This window comes from Hakea prostrata, chromosome 10 (genome assembly GCF_041222555.1).
Source record: "Hakea prostrata isolate BN-2017 chromosome 10, UWA_Hpros_2, whole genome shotgun sequence".
NCBI lineage: Eukaryota > Viridiplantae > Streptophyta > Magnoliopsida > Proteales > Proteaceae > Hakea > Hakea prostrata.
The window spans coordinates 47,653,052-47,676,216 of NC_142609.1; the positions used below are offsets into that span (position 1 = coordinate 47,653,052).

Below are 23,165 nucleotides of genomic sequence, written 5' to 3' on the forward strand. Positions count from 1 at the left end.
TTCTACTCTTTCTTCCCCCTATTTATAGCAATTACATTCCTACAGTATTAATTAACAGAATCACCCCAATTCGAATAGGACTCTTCAAAAGTAACCTGAATGTAATATGACTCTTCAAATCTAATCCTAAAAAGTAACCTGAATGCAATAAGACTCTTCAAATCTGCCAATAGTTTCCTTCCCTATAATTTAGGGATTTGCTTTCCTAGAATTTAGGGATTTGCTTTCCCTGTCGAGTGTAGACTCGTGATACCAGGGGCTTATCATAAACTTTAAAACTGAAAATGGAATTCCATGTAACTAATCTATCTCCTACCACTCTCACAATTATAAGATATCCCTAATTAAACTAGCATGCGACTGCATCAAGATGACTACCAAAGTACCAAGTAAATGAAGGAATAACATTCATAATTTTAACTTCTTTTTTCTCTTTTTCTTTTCTCTTTTTTTTTTTTTTTTTTTTTTTCTTTTTTTTTTTTTTGGCGGGGGGAGGGGCGGGTGAGTTTGGGGGGCAGGGAGGGAGGAGGGGAAATGAAATGGTGAAATTCTCACTGGATAGAGAAAGGGGGGAAAAAATGCTTACAACTGAATGACCAACAAGTTCAAGTTGGGAATGTGGTACGAGGCATTCACCAATTGTTGGAGGAACTCCAGCTGAGCCTGGAAGTAATCCAATCCAGATTACTTATATGTAAAATAAACAAAAAAATAATGAACCAATTTATCAAATATTTCACAGAATAACAATGGGGAAATGTACAAGCAATTTCACAAGCTCAAAGAACCAAGGAAGAAAAACAAAAGAAATGAGGCAACGAAAAAGGACAAGTAGCATTTAATCCTTTCCTTTATAGAACATAGCACTTATCATTTCTCATTAGTCATTGGTACATTTTGACTGGAATGTCCAGGGAACCTGATTCATCATGTCAACTGGTCAGGTTTGAAAAATGCGACCAGTCCCAAGAAATATTATATTACAAAAAGCTTCTCTGCAAAACAAGCCATAAGAGCACAGTTTGGCAGCAAATTACCCAATCAAAACACGTTAAAAGGGAAAAGAACCTCACAAAAGAGTGAAACATTTATAGAAAAGGAATTTCTTAAAAAATAAACCATGAAGAAGTCACCATTAATCTAAAGAAAATGAAGAAGCTGGGTGACAAAGATGGCCACTCTACTTCCACTAGTTGAAAGATACAAATAACTGACAAGAAAGAGTCCATTTCAAACATGGCCTTGAGAAGGGGGGGGGGGGAAGAGACATTGAACAGGAACATCAGTCAAGACCACACTATTCATAACTTGCAAGGTTGATGGGTTTACATCGGCCATTCCTTTGGACAAAGATTACAGTCTATGTAGTATTCTAACTGGCCTCAGATGTTATTTAGGCAAATGCAATATGGAAGCAACAAATCTTTGTGCTCCCTTCTCGGCTGAAGCTAATATTCATTTCTTCTCACCTTCTCTGGAGCTTAATCCAAAAGAGTTATGATTTAGTGGATAACTGTTACTGGTTAGAATTTCTTGTAGGTCATAGAACGAGAAGAAAACAAACACGTTTGATGAATATTTCAGACCACACCTTGCATGATAGCTGCTACTCATTGGTGCAGTATTATAATTTGTGCAATGACTACAAATAGATTCCAAGAACTGAAAGTTTTACTGGGATATGTTACAGCTGTGGCAATTATTCAAGGACATACAGACAAAGGTATAGGAACAGATCTTCTTGCACATTTCTAATTTTTCAATTCTGTGATTTATTTATTTCTTTGGACCACACAATTATGTAGATGATTCTTATACATTCACTTACAATAGTCTTCTCCCCACCCCAAAAAAAAAGGTTTCTACATGTTCATTATAATATATTTTCCTGTTGTCTTAACAAAAAGAAGCAATTCGTGGTCTAAGACATAGAACCAAGATAGGTAGGACTATAAAATCCAACAAAGATTTCCTCATCTGTCCATTGAGATCAATTAGGCACATTGGGTTGAGTAAGTGGTAAATATATCTTGATTAGGAGATACATAGAACAGAAAGTAGTGCAGAAAACTATCATAACTCTCAATCAAGTAAGTACATTGGTGCTCAAGTTCGGTTGAATGGAGTAGAGGAAGTCAAAATCCAGCCTAATTTGATAGTTATATTCTCTACAGACTGAATTATCAGACTTAGAAAATGAAAAGAATTCCTATCACAAGACCTGTATAGTACGTTAAATCAAAGGAAGATAAGAGAAACTATAAGAACAATAGTAAAGGATAAGATAAAACACAAAAGAGTCAAGAGGAGACAATGGTAGAGAAAAGATATGGTGAAGGGGCAGTACGAAGAAGGGAATATCAGAGTTGCAAGGGCTAAGGAGGTATCACACAAGAAGAAGGGAGTGGAGGGAGGGATAGAAGAGTGACACACACACAGAGCCAGCAGAGGCTACTCAAATCATGACCCAACCATTCTATTTTACTCAACTTCTGTCCAGCTATGAGAATTACATTGAAGACTCCCAAAAATAGAGACCAATTCTCTAACAGGAAAACAATTGGAAAAAAGAAACCAAGAACAATTGAGAAACCAAATATCCTACATACCTAACTTTACAATAAACTAACAACAACAACAACAAACCTTTTCCCAACTAAACAGGATCAACTACATGGATCCTTGCCTTTCAGTCAGCTCTATTTGAGTTCATACTAGATACAAAGCCTAAGCTATGCATATCCTCTCTCACCACTTCTCTCAAGATTATCCTAGGTCTGCCCCTAGTTCTTCTAATTCCTTCAATCTAGATTAAATCGCTACTCCACACAGGGGCATTTAAAGGCCTAAGTTGAACGTGGATGTGCCACCTCAATCAACTTTCTCGTAACTTATCAATTATCGGAGCTACTCCTAGGTCCAGCTCTAATATGATCATTCCTTACCTTATCCTTCCTAGTTTTGCTACCCACTTACCTTAGCATCATCATTTATGCTGCATTGGGTTTATCTATATAATACTTCTTAACAGACCAACACTCCACACCATACACCATCACTACTCATACGATGGTCCTATATAATTTTCCTTTGGGACCAATAGCAAGGAGTTCAAATAGAGGTCTTCAAGACACTCTTAATTACAAACATGAAACACTAATTAGCCTCTCACTATTCCTTGTCTTCCTAGAAGTCCAAATCTCATTGAGTTCAATTGCTACCAATTGAAAAGCTTGGTGTGAAGAACTCAAGGCATCCTTCCTTAAGCATCATCAAGATGAAGAAGCAAGTTGAGGAGACATTTGGTGCATTGCTCATCATCTGTATCACTGTCCATCATCATCACTCACTTTAAAGAGTAATTTGTAGGTAACATTTCTATCATTTCTTATCTTTGTAATTCATTGTAGTAAGACACTAGATTGGACTTGAGTAAGGTACAAGGACTCTCTCATCCTTAAGAGGTTGGATACTTTTGTCCAGAATCAAGATTGTGTATAGGTTCTCTAGTCCTTAACAAGATTGAAAGAGGTGTTGTTTTCCCACCTATTGTACTGAATGAGAATCACTAGCAGAATTCTCTCTAAGACTAGAGAAGAGTGGATGTAAACTCAATTGAGTCGAACCACTATAGATTCTGTGTTGCATTGTCTTTGAGTGGATGTAAACTCAATTGAGTCGAACCACTATAGATTCTGTGTTGAATTGTCTTTTGTTTTATCTGTTTTATTGAATTTAATTTGGTTGAATTTTCTTCAAAAGGGGCAATTTCCGCCAGTTCAACCTGCCTAGGTTGATTTAAACAAGTTCTCCAAAATACCAAATCTGTGGGCTAGTGTGGTCTTTGCTTTTTATTATTAAAAAAATTAAGGCTGAGTTGAGTTGAGTTGTTTTGTTCCTTTTGCAATTTAATATTGTAATTTATGGCTTATGCACCTCTAGGTTGTAAATATTTCATAGTATTACATTGGCAATTCTACACTTTGTATAAACACATTTATATATTGGTATTGATATAGTTTATACATGCACATAAGACACAAACATATGGGGGGAAATATTAGTCTCACCTAATTTGATTATATAACGATCTTAGGTGCTAGAAACTCATCACATGCAAATGCAAGTTCACATTGTGACAAGGCCAAGTTGCAAAAAATGGAAGCCCCACCTTGAATAGTTCTTGGTGGAGTTTGACGCAAAGAAGAGTACTCATATGATTAACCAATACCTTCAGTGAGAATTATAATAAGATTAAAAAACAATACAAGCATCACTGTAATCCCAACATAAAATATTAAATTGAAACGAGCCAACAAAAAAATCCTCATCCTTTTTTCCAAATGTTATTGGAAACAGACTGTTCAACCTGAACAAAAATGCATGGCACTTCTACTCTTTTTCCTTACCTTAATTCCAAGTACAACTACAACTTTTTTGAAGACCGAGACAATCAAAGATGAACGTTGGCATCAAGAATCATTTGAAGCTAACCGGTAGATGCTACTAAGAAGTAAGAGCAGGAACGGGTTTTTGCTGATTCAGAAAATAACAAATTTTCTTTATTCTAAGGAACACGAAGAATACTATGGTAAAACACACAGAGATGATATAGAAGTACCTGATGCCACAGAAGCCTCTATTTCTTTGCTAAGATCAGCTTCTTTCTCCAGTACAGCATTGGCTTGTGATTGGCTTGCTTTGCCCCCCGACCCACCATTTATGTCATTCATTGAAGGTGATTTTGATGCATTCTCTGCTACTGCAGCTGGCAGGACATCATTATGCTGCCACCAAGGTCGAGAGGATACTGTGGAAGTCGGAATGCTTTGTGCTCCAAGCTGAAATCGATTTGCATTTTCAGATTCTGATTCCATCTATTTAACTTTGGAAGTTATAGCCTCGCCACCACATAAAGAATTCCGTTTCTAATCAAAAGGTCCTGAAAAGTCCACAAACAGATGATGACAGAAAGAAGATTAAGCGACAGAAGAGACATCAACGACCAATGCTTCCTGAAACAAACCTGAATTGCCCCACCAAGAACATCGGTAAGCTGTAATCTGAGCTGGAAATCATCAGAAATGCAACTAATACACAATCAAGTGAACTCACACAAACTTCCTTCTTTTCACAAAATGTTCAAAATGAATGTTCCTCTTAAGAAACCGTCATCAGCCAAACCCAACTAAAACACAACAAGAGACTTAAAGCTAAAATTCTAAGAAAATAGTGTATTAAATTGACGGATTTATCAAACTAAACCAATTTCCTCGCGCAGACCAAGCGTAAAATCTCCTCATATCAACAATTCACCTCGAAGAACAAGACCAAGAACCCTAGTCCTAGAAGAGTCCAGACTCTGAAGATATCATGAAACTAATCAAACAAAGCAAAATTCCCACCAACAAACCATGGAAATTCTACCCACTATACTGAAAGATAAAAACCTATTTGGAAAAGAAACACTTCAGAACCAAACAACCAAACTAACAACAGATCAGAAGAAACCACCAACTTGAAGATAGACTAATAATTTAAAAATACATTACACATAAAATTTTAAACCGAAAAGTCGCCTAAAAAAAAGCATTTTGCATCCCGCAGGCCCAAAAAAACCAAAAAACCACTACGAAAAAATACAAACTTTCCATTTCCAGAAGCTCCAAAAGCCTGTGAATTGAGCGCACTTAAGTAACAAATGCTCAGACACTAAAAGATGAACCGCGAAAGATGCTTGAAGAACTTACTGACTCAGAACAGCACTGAAAGAACCCTTCAATTCGCTGAAACGAAGCTCAAAGCCATGAATGTAAATCCATGTCAGTTTTCTCCCTCTGCAGTTCTCAACGAGAAACTGAACCACGAAAAGTAGACAAGATAAAAAATAATAATAAATTATAATTCCTTAACGCTAATGTGGCTATTAATAAATTGTTTATGTTTTCTGTTTCTTTCCTTGGTAAAATGCGGATCAATCATTTTTTAAATGGAAAAATTTTCGGTGCCACACTGCCACTCTCTGAGTTATCCCCCTATTGGTTAGTTCCAACTGACTCATCAAGGTGCGACGTTTTGCCGAGATTTCGTCTTTCACTGGTTGCCAACAAATCCAGATTCACAACATTTCTGGAAGTTTGCTGGTGCAGCTGTGTGGTGTCCATATATGCTACGTAGCCAAGCTTGACTTTTGAATTCATGAGAAACTGTGAAACTTCCACACCCATCACATCTATTGTCTTATTAAACTAAAAATCCTCATCTTCTACTCATACTTACACTCATATTACTGCAAGACTTACCTCTTGTGGAACTGTGGAAGTCTCAATGGGTACTCCCAATTGAGACTTCCAATTGAGACTTCCACAGTGGATTACAATCAAAAATTGAGACTTCCACAGTGGATTACAATCAAACGGTCTCTCTTATATCCCTACCAAAGTGATTCTATCGAAGATTCAGAGCTTCTTGTGAAATCCACAAGAATCCTAATCCATTAATCCATCGGTTTCAAGACTACGAACTCGGAGCTCGAGTAGACGACAACTTTGGACCATTTGAATTGAGCTTGAAGGTTCGAAAACTGAACTTCCACATGGAAGTGGATAACTACAAAGAATACTCAACCACTCTAAAGGAGTTTAGGAGGAGAGAGAAACTCAGTATGGAAGGCATTAAAATTAGATTTTGGCAATGCATGAAAACCAATGCTAGAGGACTCAAATAATTCGAGCCATTAGAAACAAACTTGCACCCCAACCATGGGGTTTCAATAAATATTTCTTTTGGCTTGGGGGTTTTTACATAAATTAATGAAAATAAAATAAAAATGTATACCATATATGTTGGGAGCCTTAAACCATCAAAAAATGGAAAAACCTTTGAACATGATTCTTATGTCTCGTTCCCTAGCATGTCCATAGATTATCAAGGCCAACTTACGTGTGCCACGATTACATCCTCAATGAGTTTTTATATAATTAAAACCGCCGAATGGGTGCGAACCCAATATCTCCCCTAGGGAGGTTGGGCCCTTAACCGCTTTATTAACCCATCAATTTTTTTTCGTGTTAGTCAAAGAACCACTATGGCTTTTGAATTAAAAATCTCTTTCTTTACCTTTTTTTTTTGGGAGATAATTACCATTGCCCCTCTGTGCTGTAGTTTAATTACTGAAGGACCTTGCTTTTTTATGAAAAATTATTATTGTTTCTTTATCAGCTAACAGTGTTAAGAGACCATTATAGTTGAATATTTTATGTTTATTTTGCCATTCTATAGTTAAGAAGCGAGAAGACAACAATATCCTTATTTAAAAAACCATATAAAATACCATTTTTATATTTTTACTTATCATTTTGGATTCTCAAAAAAAAAAAAAAATCCTATTGGTAGCAAGAACTTCCTAAAATTGATAACATCAACTTAGACAGTAAGTAGAAACTTCCTAAACTTGATAGTATTAAATTGAAAATAAAATAACAAAAATTAAAAGTAACATTAAATTGAAAAGTAATAAATATATAAAATCTAAAAAAAAGCAGCTACCATAAGATTTTGGGTTATTTTTTCCTTTTTTTCCCCACTCTTTATATTGATTAGAGAAAAATAACGTTTAATTAGGATTATTTTTTTTCTTCTTAATTACTAAGATTAAATATAATTTAACATAAGATGTAAATAAATAATATAAAATTTTAAGATTATTTTAAAATTTGTAAACAAATAAAAACTGTCATGTCATCTCACTTAACTAACAAGTTTCGCATTAAGGGCAATAGTAATTAAAAGTAAAGTCTAAAATTAGATTAATAAATTTAAAAAGTATAAAAAAAAAAAAAAACAATTAAGCTACACTACAAGAGACAATAGTAATTATTATTATTATTTTTTTAGTATATACATAATAACTTTTAAACATGAAACTCGAGGTCCTTAATAGAATTATATGCCTCCTTAGTATATATATTTTTTGAATGTCCTAGTATAAATAATAAATAAAAATACTTATAAAATAAATTATTTTGGGGTATTATATGGTACATTGATCTTATTACTTAATAATACATGACAAGGAAAAAAATTTGTGTATTATATTTACGTTACAGATCATCTCACAAGAATTTTGCTTGATTTTGATTTCTATGATTATAGGAATGGGAAAAAATTTCAGCTCCACCCCCGTAAGTTATTTCCTTGAAATTAATGTCATTCATTGAGTTGTCCAATTATCATTAAGATCCTTTATGGGAGAAAAATATACTAGTGATATTTTTTAATCAATTAATTGTTGTTAGAAAATCAAAATCAAAGTGCTAATGTAAATAAGTTAAACTTTTAAAGGGACAAGAATACCTTTAAACGAAAAACCTTGCACTCAACTCATCTTCATCTACCTTTCATTCTTATGTCTTCATGATTTTTTTTCTGACACAATTTTTTTTGTTTTCCTCCTACATTTTTCTCTTATAACGTAGGTAATATTAAAAATAGATAAATAAAAATTAATTGAGACCAAATAACCAACGGGAATGATCGACAAACTCTAGTGTTTTTATTTAAAAATGATTAGTTATTAATAAAATATTTAAAAAAAACTGGTTAAAAATATAAGGGTGAATTGGTTATAAAAGTGATAATTTGTCCTTAAATTGATTTTTTCTATAGTACAGGGTGGCAGATGCAAAGTTTCAGTCTTTTTTTATGAAAAAATGACATATATCAGGGTAGTGATGAAAATTACACAAAAATTTTAAATTATTAATTAAAAAAAATGGTTAAAAATATATGTTTATTCGATGATACAAAAACCGGGCAAATTGGAATTTGGTTCTGTGGGTCTCCAGATCTGGGTAGGGATAAGATCGAACACGGTGGTTCATCTTTATTAAAATTTTCCTTATTAAACACAAAAACAATCTTCTGATAAAAAAATCCGTCGCCGGTGGCGGAGGTGCGTGTTTGATTTTCCATTTTTTCCCTCCCTCCGACCAAAATGCCGGCTTCGGCGTCCACAAACCGACCACAGGATCTCATCATTCGCCTGAAATCGAGTGATGGTGAGGTGAAGCTTAAAGCCATAAGAGAAGTGAAGAATCAAATCATCGGTAACAGAACCAAGAAGCTTTCTTATATCAAGCTCGGTGCTGTCCCTGCGGTTGTCTCAATCCTTGCTGCCGCCGCTGATTCCGACGTTCCTCTCTTAGTCCAATCCGCCGTCACCATCGGCAGTTTCGCATGCGGCATAGACGCCGGTGTCAAGGCGGTTCTTGACAGCGGAGCCTTCCCTCATCTGTTTCGAACCCTCTCCAATCCAGATGCTAAGGTATTTCTTATTGAGAATGTCGACTATTGAGTTTGAGTTTAAATTATTTGGTTGCCAAATCTATGATCTTTTAGAATAAAATTGAAAATTGAAAATTGGATGTTGCTAGCATTCAATTATGTATATGGTGGTGGGCATGCTGCTATCATAAATGTTTACCCTGTATATAGATTTAGTTTTGACTTTTATTTTTGATTGGGGCTAACCGTCTTAAGCAAAAATGTGCAAATAACCTGCTGTTGTATCGTGTGACAGTCTTATCCTACTATTTAATTTTGATGGCATATCATGTATTTATCTTGTGAATGCAATGAGGGCATTGGTTTCTAACAAAACATGTACTTTCCTGCCTTTTATTTCTGACAATATTCTTTTTTAAGGATTTTGTCAAGTTAAGTTTTCTCTGATCAGCTTCCTAACGTAAGGGTGGTATGAAGAATGGAACTCACTGGTTGTGGAACTTGTTGTCTCTATTGTACTAGAACAATGTGAGCCAGTGTTTGCAGAAGTGCAATTTTTTATGGGCTTCTTGGCTTTCACTTTGTGGGCAAAATTAATCTTAAAATTAATATGAAAATTTGGAAATGTTTCATTTGGCTATCTATGTAGAACAATAAGACAAAGGCATTTCACTTAAATTTAGAATATGTAGGGGACATGAACATTCGTAGGATAATTTTTGTTTCATTCCAGTCGAAGTTGAACAAAGCTTATGAAAGTAAACTACTATTTCCCTTATTTGACTTGCATTCAGCTGCGGGAGCCTGCTTAATAAGGGTTAAAGCCCTTGCTTGACATCATGGCTTTTTTTTTTAATTTTTTATGGAATTAGTTCGTTTATGGACCCATTATCATCCTTCTTTTTTATGGAATTAGTTCGTTTATGGACTTATCCCATGGTCATCCTTCTTTCTTCTTACATGGTATCTGAGAGATGGCTTTGTTTTCAGTTTCAGGTTGTGGATGCCAGTGCCCGTTCCCTAAGGATGATTTTTCAATCAAAATTGGCGCCAAAATATGATTTTCTTATCGAGAAGAACATGGAGTTCCTTCTTTCTCTTCTGAACAGTGATAATGAGAATGTAACAGGACTAGGTACAAGCATCATTTTACACTCTTGTGAGACAAATATAGAGCAAAAAGCATTGTGTGATGCTGGAGTTCTGCAGAGGCTTTTATGCTTACTTGAAGGTTCTTTAAATCAGAGGGATGCTAGCTTAGATTCGATAGCCAAAATTGTTAATAATGACTCAAATGTCATCTCAAAGTTTGTTGGACTTGAGGGTGGAACAGCTTTGAGTACTATAGCTGAGTTGACAAAGGACAGGAACCCCCGGACAAGATTGCTTGCCTGCGTTTGTTTGATTGCTATTGGAAATGCTTTTCCTTGCTATCTTCAAGACATTGGAACAAAGACTAAGTTGATCTTGATCTTAGTTGAACTTCTTGGTGAGCCTGATCAAGTTGGGGATGAATCTCCATTTGCTCTGGCAGACCTGATTGCAGAAAAGGAGGATCTACAAAAACTGGCCTTTGAGGTCAATGCTGTTGATAAACTTTGTGGTTTCTTGCATAAAAGTCCACTACAAGTCAGATGTCTACAAGGAATATTGCTGGCATTAGGTGAACTATGCTCAAATATGGAAATCTGCAGGTCTAGATTTCTCTCACTGCAGGTTTGTTACTTCACAGAAGGCAGTAAGTTGCATATGTTCCATTTCTAGTTTTTGTTAATTACTCTTGGATAATCCCTTGATGCTTTCTATTCCTCTTATAAGTAGTTCAGTCATATAGTACCATGTTGCATACAACAAAGTACATAAAGGAAAAAACAACTTGTAATCCTATCTTGTAAGTTGTAACCGAAGTATAATTCCTGAGTCAGAAGCTTCGGTAGGGCAACCAAATGCCCCAAGGAGAAGACGTAACGTGAAGAGAGCGAGGGCTTAACTCTCAAACTCTATCATAACCTGAAATGGAAGACAAATTCAGATGCATCTGGACTCTTATCTTCTTGCAGCATGAATAAATAAGAAAAGAAAACTTACCATATGATCCGAGTTTAACCTCTGCATTACTGCATCAGTTGTGTTGCTTATGTTCAATTCAAATTTGAATCTAATATGTAAACATCAAAACCTTGTTGAGCATATATTCATAGGGTACCAGGAATCTGTCCCTTGCTTGGTTCCTGAAAATTAGATAACAAAAGGTCTTTTTTTTACCATGACTTGCTTGGTGCACAACACCATGACCTGGTTCAATCCCCGCTTCTTCCAAGCTGTTTGGTTCAGTAGATCTTACTATCTTAGCCCATTTGAGGTTGATAATCTCTTGTGTAAAACCTGTTAAAACAAACACCATGAAATAGTGAATCGAAATAGAAACAAAATGAAAACACTCGGAGATTTACTGTGGTTCATACACCAATGCGGTATGCTACGTCCACGGGCAAAGATAAAGAGTTTTTTTCATTATTTAGGAGAAAAATAGAAGGAGATCTCACAACCAATCGCCAAGAACGATGTTACAAGAACTCTCATGCAAAACCCTAACCGAAAATCCCAAATCTCTCAATGATGTGGTAGGTGAACATAAGATTCATATATATAGACTCCAATTGGGTAAACGGGTTGACCCATCGAGTTGGATCATATCATACCGCAAGGGCTATGCCCCCGCACCCCCTCCATAGACTAAGATCAATGGTGGACTCCAAGCTTAGGCCCAAAACTCCAAAAACAAGTCATTTGGGTCGCCCCCACCAAAATATGTCAGTGTGGGTCCATCAGGTTAGAACATAACAAAGCCTTTTGTGATGGTTTTTTGTCTACTGCTATCTCGTTCTAACCTCTTGTAAGATCATCATATTCATTTCAAGTTATTGGAAAATGGGCAGATAATAGAAGCAACATTTGGGGACCTTTACCAGATTGCATTTGGAAATGTATAGCTAATTGCTTTAAGCCTTTAAGGGTAGGGATATGTGATGGGGAATGGTAAAGAGTCTTGGAAGGCACCTGGCTCTCATGATCAGCATTTTGGAATATGTGAAACACAGACATTTGGCTGGAGTGGTTTGATCTGTTGGGGCATTGGGACTACTAGACTTTTTACTGATTCCAAACCAGGTTGTTGGTTCAGTAGGATATTTTTGAATATTTTTCTTATTTGGATAGAACATTATTTTCAGCCATTAATTAGGGTTGGGGTAAGATACATATGATATTTTAGTTTAAGTTTTCTTCAGGTTCTCTTATAAGGTGCAATTTCTTTGTTATAAATGTGCTTGTAATCCAGCAATTAGTAGATGAACGTGAATGGAATATCAAGTTTCTTTTTGAGTGTGTGTGAATGACCTGGATAGCTTGTTTGCTGTCATTCTCTCCTCTCTTCTTGCTTTCATTATTGTTCTTTCTGCTTCTTCTTCCCCAAATATGCGATACTCTGTTTCCTAAGATATTTTAAGACCTCCCCATTTGATTTTAACTGCTGTTACTGTGTCTGTTTGGTCTGCATCTCAACCTAGTTTCTTGTTGAACCCTATATCTCCATGGGATATACCTCACTTTTGGCACTAGTAGTAGCTTGCTCTGTTTTCTGGCAACATAACCATCCTTTGATGTTAAGTGACTGATCTCCCTCTTAATTGATCCTTTCGGCTATTATTTTGGGCGCTAGTCAATTCTCCTATTGTGCTATAGGCAATTATTCCCATGAAACCCAGAAAGGGAAGCCCCTTCTATTATGGAAACAAATCTGCAAGCCAGGCTGGTTCTTCCAGTTCTGCCAGATCTTACTTCCAGAGTTTTTTTTTTTATTTTTTTTAAATTTTTTATTATTAAATTTCAGGTTGTAAATCGTGGTGCTTTTTGAGTTGATTAAGTAGACCAGAGGGTTAGGGATCTGCTGTCGGAGTTCCAGATCAAACGAAGCCCTGTTTGTTCTATTTTTACTTTCTGATACTGAGTATCTTTTCTGGCGCTTTCCTTTCTAACCTAAAAAGATAACATCACTAAAATAAAAATAAGCTGGTAATGACCAAAAGGCCCTTATTCAGTTTCCATTCATGTCCTGTCTCCTTTCTTATTCTAGTTCCTAAGAAGTTCTTGACTTAAAACTTAAATTTCAGTTTTCCTTCCTCATTTCTTTATATACGAGGTGCTGGACTATTACAGAATTATAGTATAGTCATCAGTCCTATTATTTGATCTGTTTGTAACTTGGGTGGGCCTATAAATGATTTGAAGCAGAGTTCTCAAACCCTGGAGATTGGAGCAATATGTATGGCAGTTCCCTTAGTATATATTTTCTACTCAAGGTGATTGTCCTTTTGTGCTAATTAATCAGAAAAAATTACATGAAAGAAAGTGTCATTATATGTACTTTCACGATACTCGTTTTTACATTTAATATTGGAATACATTATTCAAAGTTATGTAATTATGCATGCATAAATGAACTTGTGATTTGTGACTCATTTTTCATGAATTGTCCAGGTCTTGAATGTGGTAACAGATGCACTGAATCATGATAGTCTGGCTGTGCGTATTGCAGCTTGCATCTGTATGAGAAATGTTTCTCGCTCATCCAAGGTGTGATAGAAATGCTGATTGTGAATTAAACCCTGGTTTGGTCTGCTAGATAATTTGCTAACAAGATATTAATCAGAACTTGAGTGCAGGTCGTTTTATGAATGAAAAGATCGTTTCTTCTTTGGTGCAACTTTTGAATGATCCTTCCACATCAATCCAGGTTTGTGCTTTTACCACTTTACATTTTGAATAATCTGATTGACTTTGGATTGCTGAACATTACATTATGACTAACAGTTTTCCATCACTTTCTCAAGACATAACCTTGAGTCAGTTACCTATGTGTATTTTCCATTGTCAAATATTATAATATAAAAGCTGCAATGGTTGAAACTGGGTTGCGGTGATGAAAAATGTGTATACAAAAATATCACGGCATCCTCTTCACCAGCCAGTGAATAGGGGTGCGTGCATATGATCTTTTGGGTATGCCTCATTTGTTATGGAATCTGATGAATTATCTCTATCAGATCAAAAACTTGAGGAGCCATCACTCGTAAGGGTGCAGCCCAATTTAGGAGCATCATTCTTGCATGGCTGAGCCACACTGATGGAAGCCAAGCTGGGTGGGTTCCACAGCCTGATTCCATATGTGTAGCTCAGATCTGTACGAGGATGGTTCTTGTAACACAAACCTGAGCCAGCATCCTTGGTAATGATATTCACCAAAGATCCTTTTACATTCTTTTGTTTGAGGGCAGACTAAACTGAAATGGTAAGGTTGCTCTGTTTTGACCAAGTGGTTCTGGATTCAAGTCCAGAATGCCTCTGCAAAATCAGTAGTAAGATCCCATACATTATAGCCAGCCCTCTCCCAGAACCTGTAATGACAGGAAACTTGTGCACTGGGAGATAAACTGAATGGGAGAGCCTATTTAAAAAGGTTGTATGATTTGTATCTAATTGTGGCTTTTAGTAGGTTGAGTAGTTTTTGAGATTCTAAATTCTGTTTGTCATTCATAGTCAAAGTCAATGTCTCTCTGGGAAATTGTCGGGGGAGCGATTTATAGTTCTCAAGGTATTGCCTATATGAAGGCAACGGGTGCATTTATTAAATCAAAGCTGAGTTGTTGCTTTACCTTGCTGGCTTGCTGCACTTGTGGTTGTTGCCCTTGTATTCTGATGCTAGTTGATTCTAGCATTAAACCCTTGGAAACTCATGGCTCAGTTAGTTATCTTCATACACTCTTGTTATTTGTTACTTGTGACCTAATCACCTAACCAACATGAGCTAGCTTTTTCATATCTTTTGCTGTACTCATCTTTCTACGTATGTCCCAGAACCCATTACAGACACCACAAACCAATTCTACCTTTACAAGACCATAGGTTCCACCCACCCGCTTCATCTTTATAATTCCTGACACCGTTTCACCCTACACCAATTTCCCTTTACGGCTTATGCTTCTCTGACTGTAAAACAGTGGTGTTTTTCTTCCTGCTTACCTTTAATTGGTTACAATCATAATGTTTTGCAGCTGTGCCCAACACTGTGCAAGTCAATGAGTAAGCATAAAGTGGAACATTTTCAGTCCTTAAGTTGTATCCTTGCTGTGTCCAGGTAACTTAGTTTTTTGGAGAGGATAATAATCGCTGCAGACTGGGGAATAGGCTGCTTAGTGGGCTTTGACGGAAGGAGAACTAGACGAATAGGAAGAAGAAGGGGAGTATGTAGGGAAAGCAGGAAGAAAATCCACAATCTAATTCACAAATAACTCCTAGACTTCTATGTCAGTTCATTCTAATAATGATTGGTTACAAGCAAATATATAAAGGAAATAGTAAGACTCCTGTTATGGCAATATCAACTTGTATTAATGCAGCAATTCAACTCTGATTTAAACTTTCTTACTTGGTAAACTGAAACAAATGAAAGACTAAGAATAGAATGCTGAAATAGTTTGATTAATTGACTCCAGCTCTTGTTGGACCGAAACCCATTAGAACAGTTCTTTTTAGGGTTGGGCCTCCAAAGCCTAGCATGTCTGTCTAGCCTGTCTAGTGATTCTGCATCAATAGTGCTTGGTTCCAATCACAGTATGCTCATTTTTGTGGGATATCTGATGGATCGTGAAGATACTGTGATGGATTTTAATACTTTGGCCCTTGGGCTCTTTGCCAGGGGACTGCAATTCCATCTTTATTATGTTGCTAGAAGAACCAATGGAACCTATTACAGCATATTAACTGGAGAACATCACTGTAAAATGTCACTATGAATGAACTTGATTTGGGTGAGGTTCTTCTGTAAGTCAGAAGCTATTCTACATTTCTACTGCCTTGTTTGTAACTGAGAGGTAGGACTGTATATCCTTCCCTCTCACTCTGATTCTTTCTTAGTTCTGGAAATGATATCTTTACCTCTTTTCTTGATAGTTTTAAATCTTTGTTATTCCATTAACTATTCCTTACATTGAGTTGAAAGTTAACCCTTAACACATTAACTATTCCTTCATTGAGTTGAAAAGTAGCCCCTAACACATTTCAATTGGAGTTTTAGTTGTGTTTTTATTCCAAAATGGACCATATATTAATTATTTTTACTGACCTGATTCAATTCTTATTTGAGTTTTTAAATTTTGGGGTGGCTCCATAAGGTTTGGACCCCTGATTTTGCACAAGAAGCTGCAGCATTTCATTAATATCTAATTGGGGGAAATAGGAAGATTACATGTCTGATTTACATGTCCAGGTTGCAGCTCTTGGAGCTCTTTGCAACATTGCGGTTGATTTTACAAGACGGAAGTCTATTTTTATCCAATGTGGAGGTGTGAAAGAGCTCGTTAGGCTATCAAAATCAATGGACTCTGCCCTGAGGTTAAATTCTGTGTGGGCTTTAAGGAACTTGACGTTTCTTGCTGATCAAACTCGCAGAGAAGATATTTTTCTGGAGCTGACACCGTCCACACTGGCAAGCCTCATCTGTGGTAATATGAATCTCCTTGCCTAAAATTTATCCAATCAAATACCAATTTGTCGTTGATCTATCTCACCACAATTCGAATCTCTGGTTGCGTTTATACTGCAGATCCAGAGCCTTCTATCCAGGAGCAATCTCTTGCCCTTGTGCGCAACCTTGTTGATGGATGTATCAACTGCATTGAGCATGTGTTTGCAGAGGATGGTATTATTATAAATGCTGTTGGAAGGCAATTGTGGAAATCTTTGAAACCAGAAGTTTGCATACAGGTGAAGACTTGAATCTTTTTTTTTCTTCAAATAAATTGAGGGTGCGGTATGCTTTTTATATTCATAAAACACTATGCTGAGAGACGAGGGAAAAACCTCTTTCTTCCATAGGGATCAGTTTTTGTTACTGAGTACTGACAAATTCTGCAATCTTCGTCATTAGGGAATGTACACGCTAAGTAATGTTGCAACTGGGAATGAACTCCATAAAGAGGCAGTCATGCATCATCTCCTTCCACCTAAAGCCAGTGAATGCTCCCAATCTTTTGTAGTGAAGTTTTTGCACAATAATGACAGTAGTCTACGTACGGCGGCTGTTTGGTGTGTTGTAAATCTTACATATCCTAATTGTCCCGGTACATCTGATCGTATCAAGAGAATACGGAATGCAGGCATTTTCTGTCAAATGAAGAATATGGCTAATGACCCCTCCTTGGATGTGAAGGTCTTCATCATATCTTTTCTTCGTACATGTTTCATGTTTCTATAACCGTCTTCAGTGTGCTAATAGTTGCGTCATGTTTATCATTTTTGCCTGCAGTTTCGAGTAAAAACAGTTCTAGAACAATGTATGGTTTCTGAGAGCAGCTGAAAGCTTGGTCTTCTCTTCACAATGGTTCATTCCCCAAAAGTCTAGGAAGAGATTCAGCTTTGGTGGGTGCAGGGATGTTGCCCTGTTTTATATCAGTCAATGTGACTGCTCCCAACCCTTTTGCAGGCTTACAGTGGAAGGGTAGGGTCGCCTTTAGGTATAAAATTCATGGTGGTCTCTGTGAATTGAAACCTTGAATTTTATTTTTGCAGGACTAATGTGTTTTTCATTTGCTTGTTTAAGCACTTGCGGAACTCGCTTGTTGCTGCAGTTTCTAGCCAGTAAGGTTACATGATTGGTATCCTTGTATCTGTATCCATGAATCTCAGATCTCATCGAACCGGATCTTTTTGAAGCTTATCCATCGGTTTGCTGAGGTGACCCTATTGTAAATATAGTGTGTGGTGAATGTACTTTATTGTAATCAATGTTTGTAAGCCATGAACATCAAATTAACTTCAATTGAAAGTTAAGTTGCTCCTGTTGGTCCCTTATTGTTGGGCTGTTAAATTAGTTCATTATGACCTTCACCTTTATTGCCATATTAGCAAATTTTCACTCAACCCTATCTGGCTGCCCCTCCGAGTAGTTTGATTCAGTCATCTAATCAAATCAGAGAGGATTTACCTTGTAATTCATAATTAATTGATAGAGTAAATTGCACTGGCAGACTAAAATGGAGGCGTTAAAGCACTAACACCTTATTTTATGTTATGTTTGAAAAAAAAATAGATACTTCAAAATTGGATTTTTATTGGACGCATTAATCCAATTTGTCACCGAAAATCATTAAATCACAAACAGATAATGTTCACTTAAATTTGGGGGTGGTTGTTGCCGTCAGGGAAGGGGCGGCGGCGGTTGCTGATGATGTCAGGTTTTTGCTTGTTGGGTATGAGAAGAAGATAGGTAAATTTAGGATTGGATAATTTAAGTGAGTAAGCAGATAATTTTTTCTATACATAGTACCAAAAATATATTAGACATTTTACAATCCAAACTTAACGGACAAAAAACTTGATCTCTAAGGGGTAACATGCAATATTTGAACTTAAACAAAGGGGGTGGCAAAGTCACGAATTTGGGTGGGGTAATTTACAATATTTGTGGGGTAATTTACAATATTTGAACTTAAGCAAGGGGTGTCATGTAATTTAACTGACATAAGGGACAAGTCACAAATTTGAGACCCACTTAAAGCACCGTACAAAAAACTCAGAAGGGTAATTCAAGCCACCACGAGTAGACAGATTTTTCAGCAGCCGCGGGCCACAGATCTGTAAAACTTCAAATTACACTCTATACTAAAGGAATGCTTTGCTTGGTAACCAAAAAGAACCTTCAAGATTTCTGTAGAAATGTCTAATGTATTTTACCAAAACAGAAAAAAAAGAAAAATGTGCAAGAATTGACAAGGAAAGTTCATATTCCTCCTTTTGAGAACCTTTGGATAATGAGCTTGTTAAAAGAATCTCAACTCAAGGTACAAGAGAGGGTGGCTAGTTGAGAAGAACTAGCTTACTGTAAAACTAAAGGGTGGCTAGTTGAGAAGAACAAGCTTAATGTAAAACTAACTGCAACCGCAGATGTAATTGACTAGGGAAAGTTCCCAAAAATTCACAACAAATATAGAGAAAAGAAACCTTTAAAGATAGATTGGGATCTGTTTTTCTGTATTTTTAGAAACTGAACAAAAAATTCTCATCTTCAAGTATATTAACATTATATAAGCAAGAATACAGTTTACAACATTTCTCCCTTGGATGTGGGAAATATTCATAATGGGAAGCCTTTGGGGACCTAACTGGTTGAACATAGAGGAGGATATATGCTGATACACTGAGAAAATCACATGAAGTCCAAGACCAAAGGTTAACCCATCAGCCAATCTTTTCTGTATTTGAGTCATCAGATGGTGGCCATATAATGGTTTCAATGAGCCGCTCACGCATCAACTCCAAGTTCTGGTCAGAGATTTCTTTATACATCGCAGCATGGTCACATTTCTGAATCATGAAACAATGGGCAAGTTTTATTTATCGTGCTTAAAATCAAAGCCAAGCTCTTGAAATAGCATGGAAATGTGCATACCTTGACCCATTTACCGTACAGATGAAGGCGAGTTACCATCACCCTTTCAGCGAGCTCTTGCTTCTCCTGACAATGGTAACAGTGAACTCTCTAACCCAGATAATATATAAAGCTACTAGAATTCGTTTAGACATATAAATACCTTTACAAGGTTACGAATAAAACGCTTTGCATCCTGAGGTTGATTTGTGGCCACAAAACTGTAGAAAAGGGGAAGGAACAGGATTTAGAAGAAAATGGCTAAATGAGATAAGAATTGAGGAATGGACGCTTCGCCTTGGAACTGACTATGAAGACATAAAAGCAGTCTGCTCTGAGGTATTGAATAGGAAGAATCATAGATCATCTAAAGTATAATGCGACATAATCATCAGTGTAAGCATTACTAGTTAAGCAATCTATTGACTAAGTAAAGCTGATCAGCACAATTTCTTTAACCATCTTGGAGTATTTTAAGGTCACAAGTCAAGCCTCCAAGGCTTCCTAATATGTTATTAGCATGCCAAAGATAAGAACAAGATAATCAGAAAGAGGTTATTAATGCCTTCACAGAAGAAAGCTTTTGACAGCAATAAACCACTTACTCATAGAACCACCGATACTGTGTTGGGTTCATCTCATAAAGCTGGGTAAGAACAGTCCTTGTAGCTTTGTATGTGAAATAGTTGAGTATTTGCTGCAAGTAAAAAGAAACTTTAATAGTATGGAATATTACAAATAAAATTGGATCAACTGCGTGAGCTGTAATACAAACAGTAGTAATCCCACAATTAGCTAGCTCATGATGGTAACAATAATGACAACTATCATAAAATACAAGAAAATGAGCCAGGGGATTCAATTGAAGCGTATTTTCTCGCATAACAAAACAAACAAGAAGTGGATGAAACCTATCTCAGATTCTCAAGTTCCTAGTTAAGGCATGATTATCAATTTGATCATAGATTATAGGTCCAACCAGATGCATCCCAGTGTGGTCAGCATGAGAGAAACACTACTATTATCATTGTTTTTAATGAATTTGATGAAATTAGTTCACAAGGCAGCCTGAGTACTTGAATAATTAATGCTAAAACATCACATTTGCAGAACGCACACTGGTCTGGAATAACTTTCAGGAGTGACCTTGAAAAATCTCAACTTTTACAGAAAAAATAAAAGGAACAGAAGTTGGTGTTCATAATAGATACCTAAACAAATGTTTAAGGAAATTCCACCATGATTTAATACTTGGTCACATCTCATTGGAGGCAAAGTGCAAATTTCTGTAATAGATGAAGCTGGTAAAGGGGCATCCTGAAAATATTTGGGTCAAAATACACATTTTGAATAAAGTTTCAAGCCATTGCATATAGAACTTACTGGTACCTTTACTGTTTCTTCAAAGACTCAGTCTTTTTGTACATCAAAGAAGTCCTGAACATGCTAATTTTTCAATGTCTTATATTTGGCTTCTTAATGTGATGTAGTATCACAGAAAGTAATGAAACACATATTCAATGCATTGTAAGCTTAATTGGAAGAAAATCATGTTAAGTTGCTGAAGACCATTCAATAAGATCATCATCATCATCAAAGAGGCAACTGGGGAAAAATCAATTCATACCCATTCATTTCTAATGAATCAAGCAGTAACGATGATGCAAAAAGGATGCTCCAAACTTTACAAAAAGTAAAAGAAAATTAGAAAAATCAATACCAAGAGTTTTTGTAGCTAATTTTTAAGATTATACATAAGCAAATAGCAATGCTATGAAAGCCATCAAATTTCAAATTGAGAAGAATGGAAAAGAAACATCAACAAAAGCTTTTAAATCCGAGAGAAAGGAAAAAAATCTGGTTTAGTTCTTCACCTTCTTAACATCCTCGAAGGTGTCTTCATATTGTCCTCCGAGTTCACTGACGATTACAAGACTTCTGCCCTTGTTCTGTTTCCTTGAGTATTGTCCATTAACAAAGACCGAAAATGCTTTTGCAGAGAGACGCCATTCTTGCCATGCATCCACAAATGAGCTACTCAGCTCCAAAGGTTTACGTCTTTTGAATTGTTCCCTTCTCAACAAATTTCTATACAAACCAGAATCCCCTGCACTCTTCATATTGATGTCAGCTGATGAAAGAGAATCCAAACAAAGACATGGGCAGGTGTGAGAGTCGATAACTGCTGAACCCACAATTGATAAAGCTCCCACCATCCTTCAACCACTCAAACCCTACAAGTTTCTTCAAGAAAAAAACCAATATCTCTTCTTCAACGCTGCAATTTATATCGAAATAGGAGACACCAGCCAAGGAAAACTACGAAAACAGTAATGGGTACCAGAGATTCGTGGATTAAACGGTGAAAACAAGAATTCCAGGCTGATTAGGGCTAGTGGAGCAATGGATGAACTAAAGAGCTTTCAGAGGAATGAAGAATGAAGTTCTATATCAACCCTTACCAGACGTTTTTTGTGAGGTCCAAATCTCTTTGCTCTCCAAACCTTCAGAAATTCACAAGATTAACTCAGCTTCTAAAAACGACACTCAACGGTATTACACCTGGACGTTTTTTCCTTTTTCACACATACCGGTATCACCCACTTTTGGCTCCAATAATTGGGACCTTCATTCATAATGCGTAGATTTTCATGCGGTACATCTTGGTCCGTCAGATCGAAATCTCAATCACAATAGAAATTTTGGATTTGACGGTCTGCAATTTCACTTGACCATCATACACATTAACTGAGGCAATTTCGCAATGAATTGTGTGAGAGATTTCAATTCTTAAAACATAGAACCGTGAACGTAAAGAGATCGTGTTAGGTATGTAAAGATTCAGTTCACACCTTCCCAAATCAACAAGCAAGGCTTTGAATTTAATGCAACGTTATACTTTAAGATTCTGATCATCTCCTTGTCAAACGAGAAAAATGTGTTCTTCTATTGACAAGGAGAACAATGTGTTCTTCTACTATTCTTGACCACAAAAAAGAAGGAAGATCTACTTGACTATTGATAAAGTGGACCAAAGGTAGAATTTTCAGTAGGTTCCACATGAAGAAGGAGAAAGTGGGTTTTGTGGGGTTTGTAGCATTGGGTGGCTTGCAATAGTGGTGGAAGAGGATTTTCGACCTTAATGGGTACTAGTAATAGAGGTAGAAGGGATTTGGGACAATGGAGTGCTTTTATTTATTTATTTATTTATTTTAGTGTTTAGTGGTTTCTGGGGATGGCGGGTCAAAATGACGAGAATCCTTCACCCATCTAAGAATTAGGTATGAAATACGAAATAAGGGTATTTTGGTACATTTATCTCTTTTAATTTTATGTAAAGATATTTTGATAACTTAACAATAGAAACTTATTAGTTTCACTTGTGACCCAACAT

The 23,165-nt window shown here is 36.3% G+C and overlaps 2 protein-coding genes across 3 annotated transcripts; one reads left to right on the forward strand and one right to left on the reverse strand.

The window, feature by feature from the left end:
- Positions 1-8,835: 8,835 nt before the first annotated feature.
- Positions 8,836-18,290, forward strand: LOC149003562 (ARM repeat superfamily protein). Of its 2 annotated transcripts, XR_016170233.1 has the most exons (9): positions 8,836-9,325; positions 10,276-11,001; positions 13,825-13,920; positions 13,997-14,080; positions 16,613-16,847; positions 16,949-17,109; positions 17,273-17,554; positions 17,651-17,858; positions 17,945-18,290. XR_016170233.1 is itself a non-coding variant. In XM_089137062.1 (8 exons), the coding sequence occupies exons 1-8, from the start codon at positions 8,996-8,998 to the stop codon at positions 17,699-17,701; spliced, it is 1,965 nt and encodes a 654-aa protein (XP_088993188.1). In that variant the 5' UTR covers positions 8,836-8,995; the 3' UTR covers positions 17,702-18,289. The 2 variants fall into 2 exon arrangements, 1 of the variants encoding a protein (XP_088993188.1); XM_089137062.1 differs by having other exon boundaries at positions 17,651-18,289.
- A 985-nt stretch (positions 18,291-19,275) lies between these two features.
- Positions 19,276-22,332, reverse strand: LOC149003563 (chaperonin-like RbcX protein 2, chloroplastic). Its single transcript, XM_089138442.1, has 5 exons — positions 21,646-22,332; positions 20,377-20,468; positions 19,935-19,992; positions 19,793-19,858; positions 19,276-19,707 (listed from the first exon to the last, which is right to left on the reverse strand). The coding sequence occupies exons 1-5, from the start codon at positions 21,985-21,987 to the stop codon at positions 19,582-19,584; spliced, it is 684 nt and encodes a 227-aa protein (XP_088994568.1). The 5' UTR covers positions 21,988-22,332; the 3' UTR covers positions 19,276-19,581.
- Between the last annotated feature and the right edge of the window lie 833 nt (positions 22,333-23,165).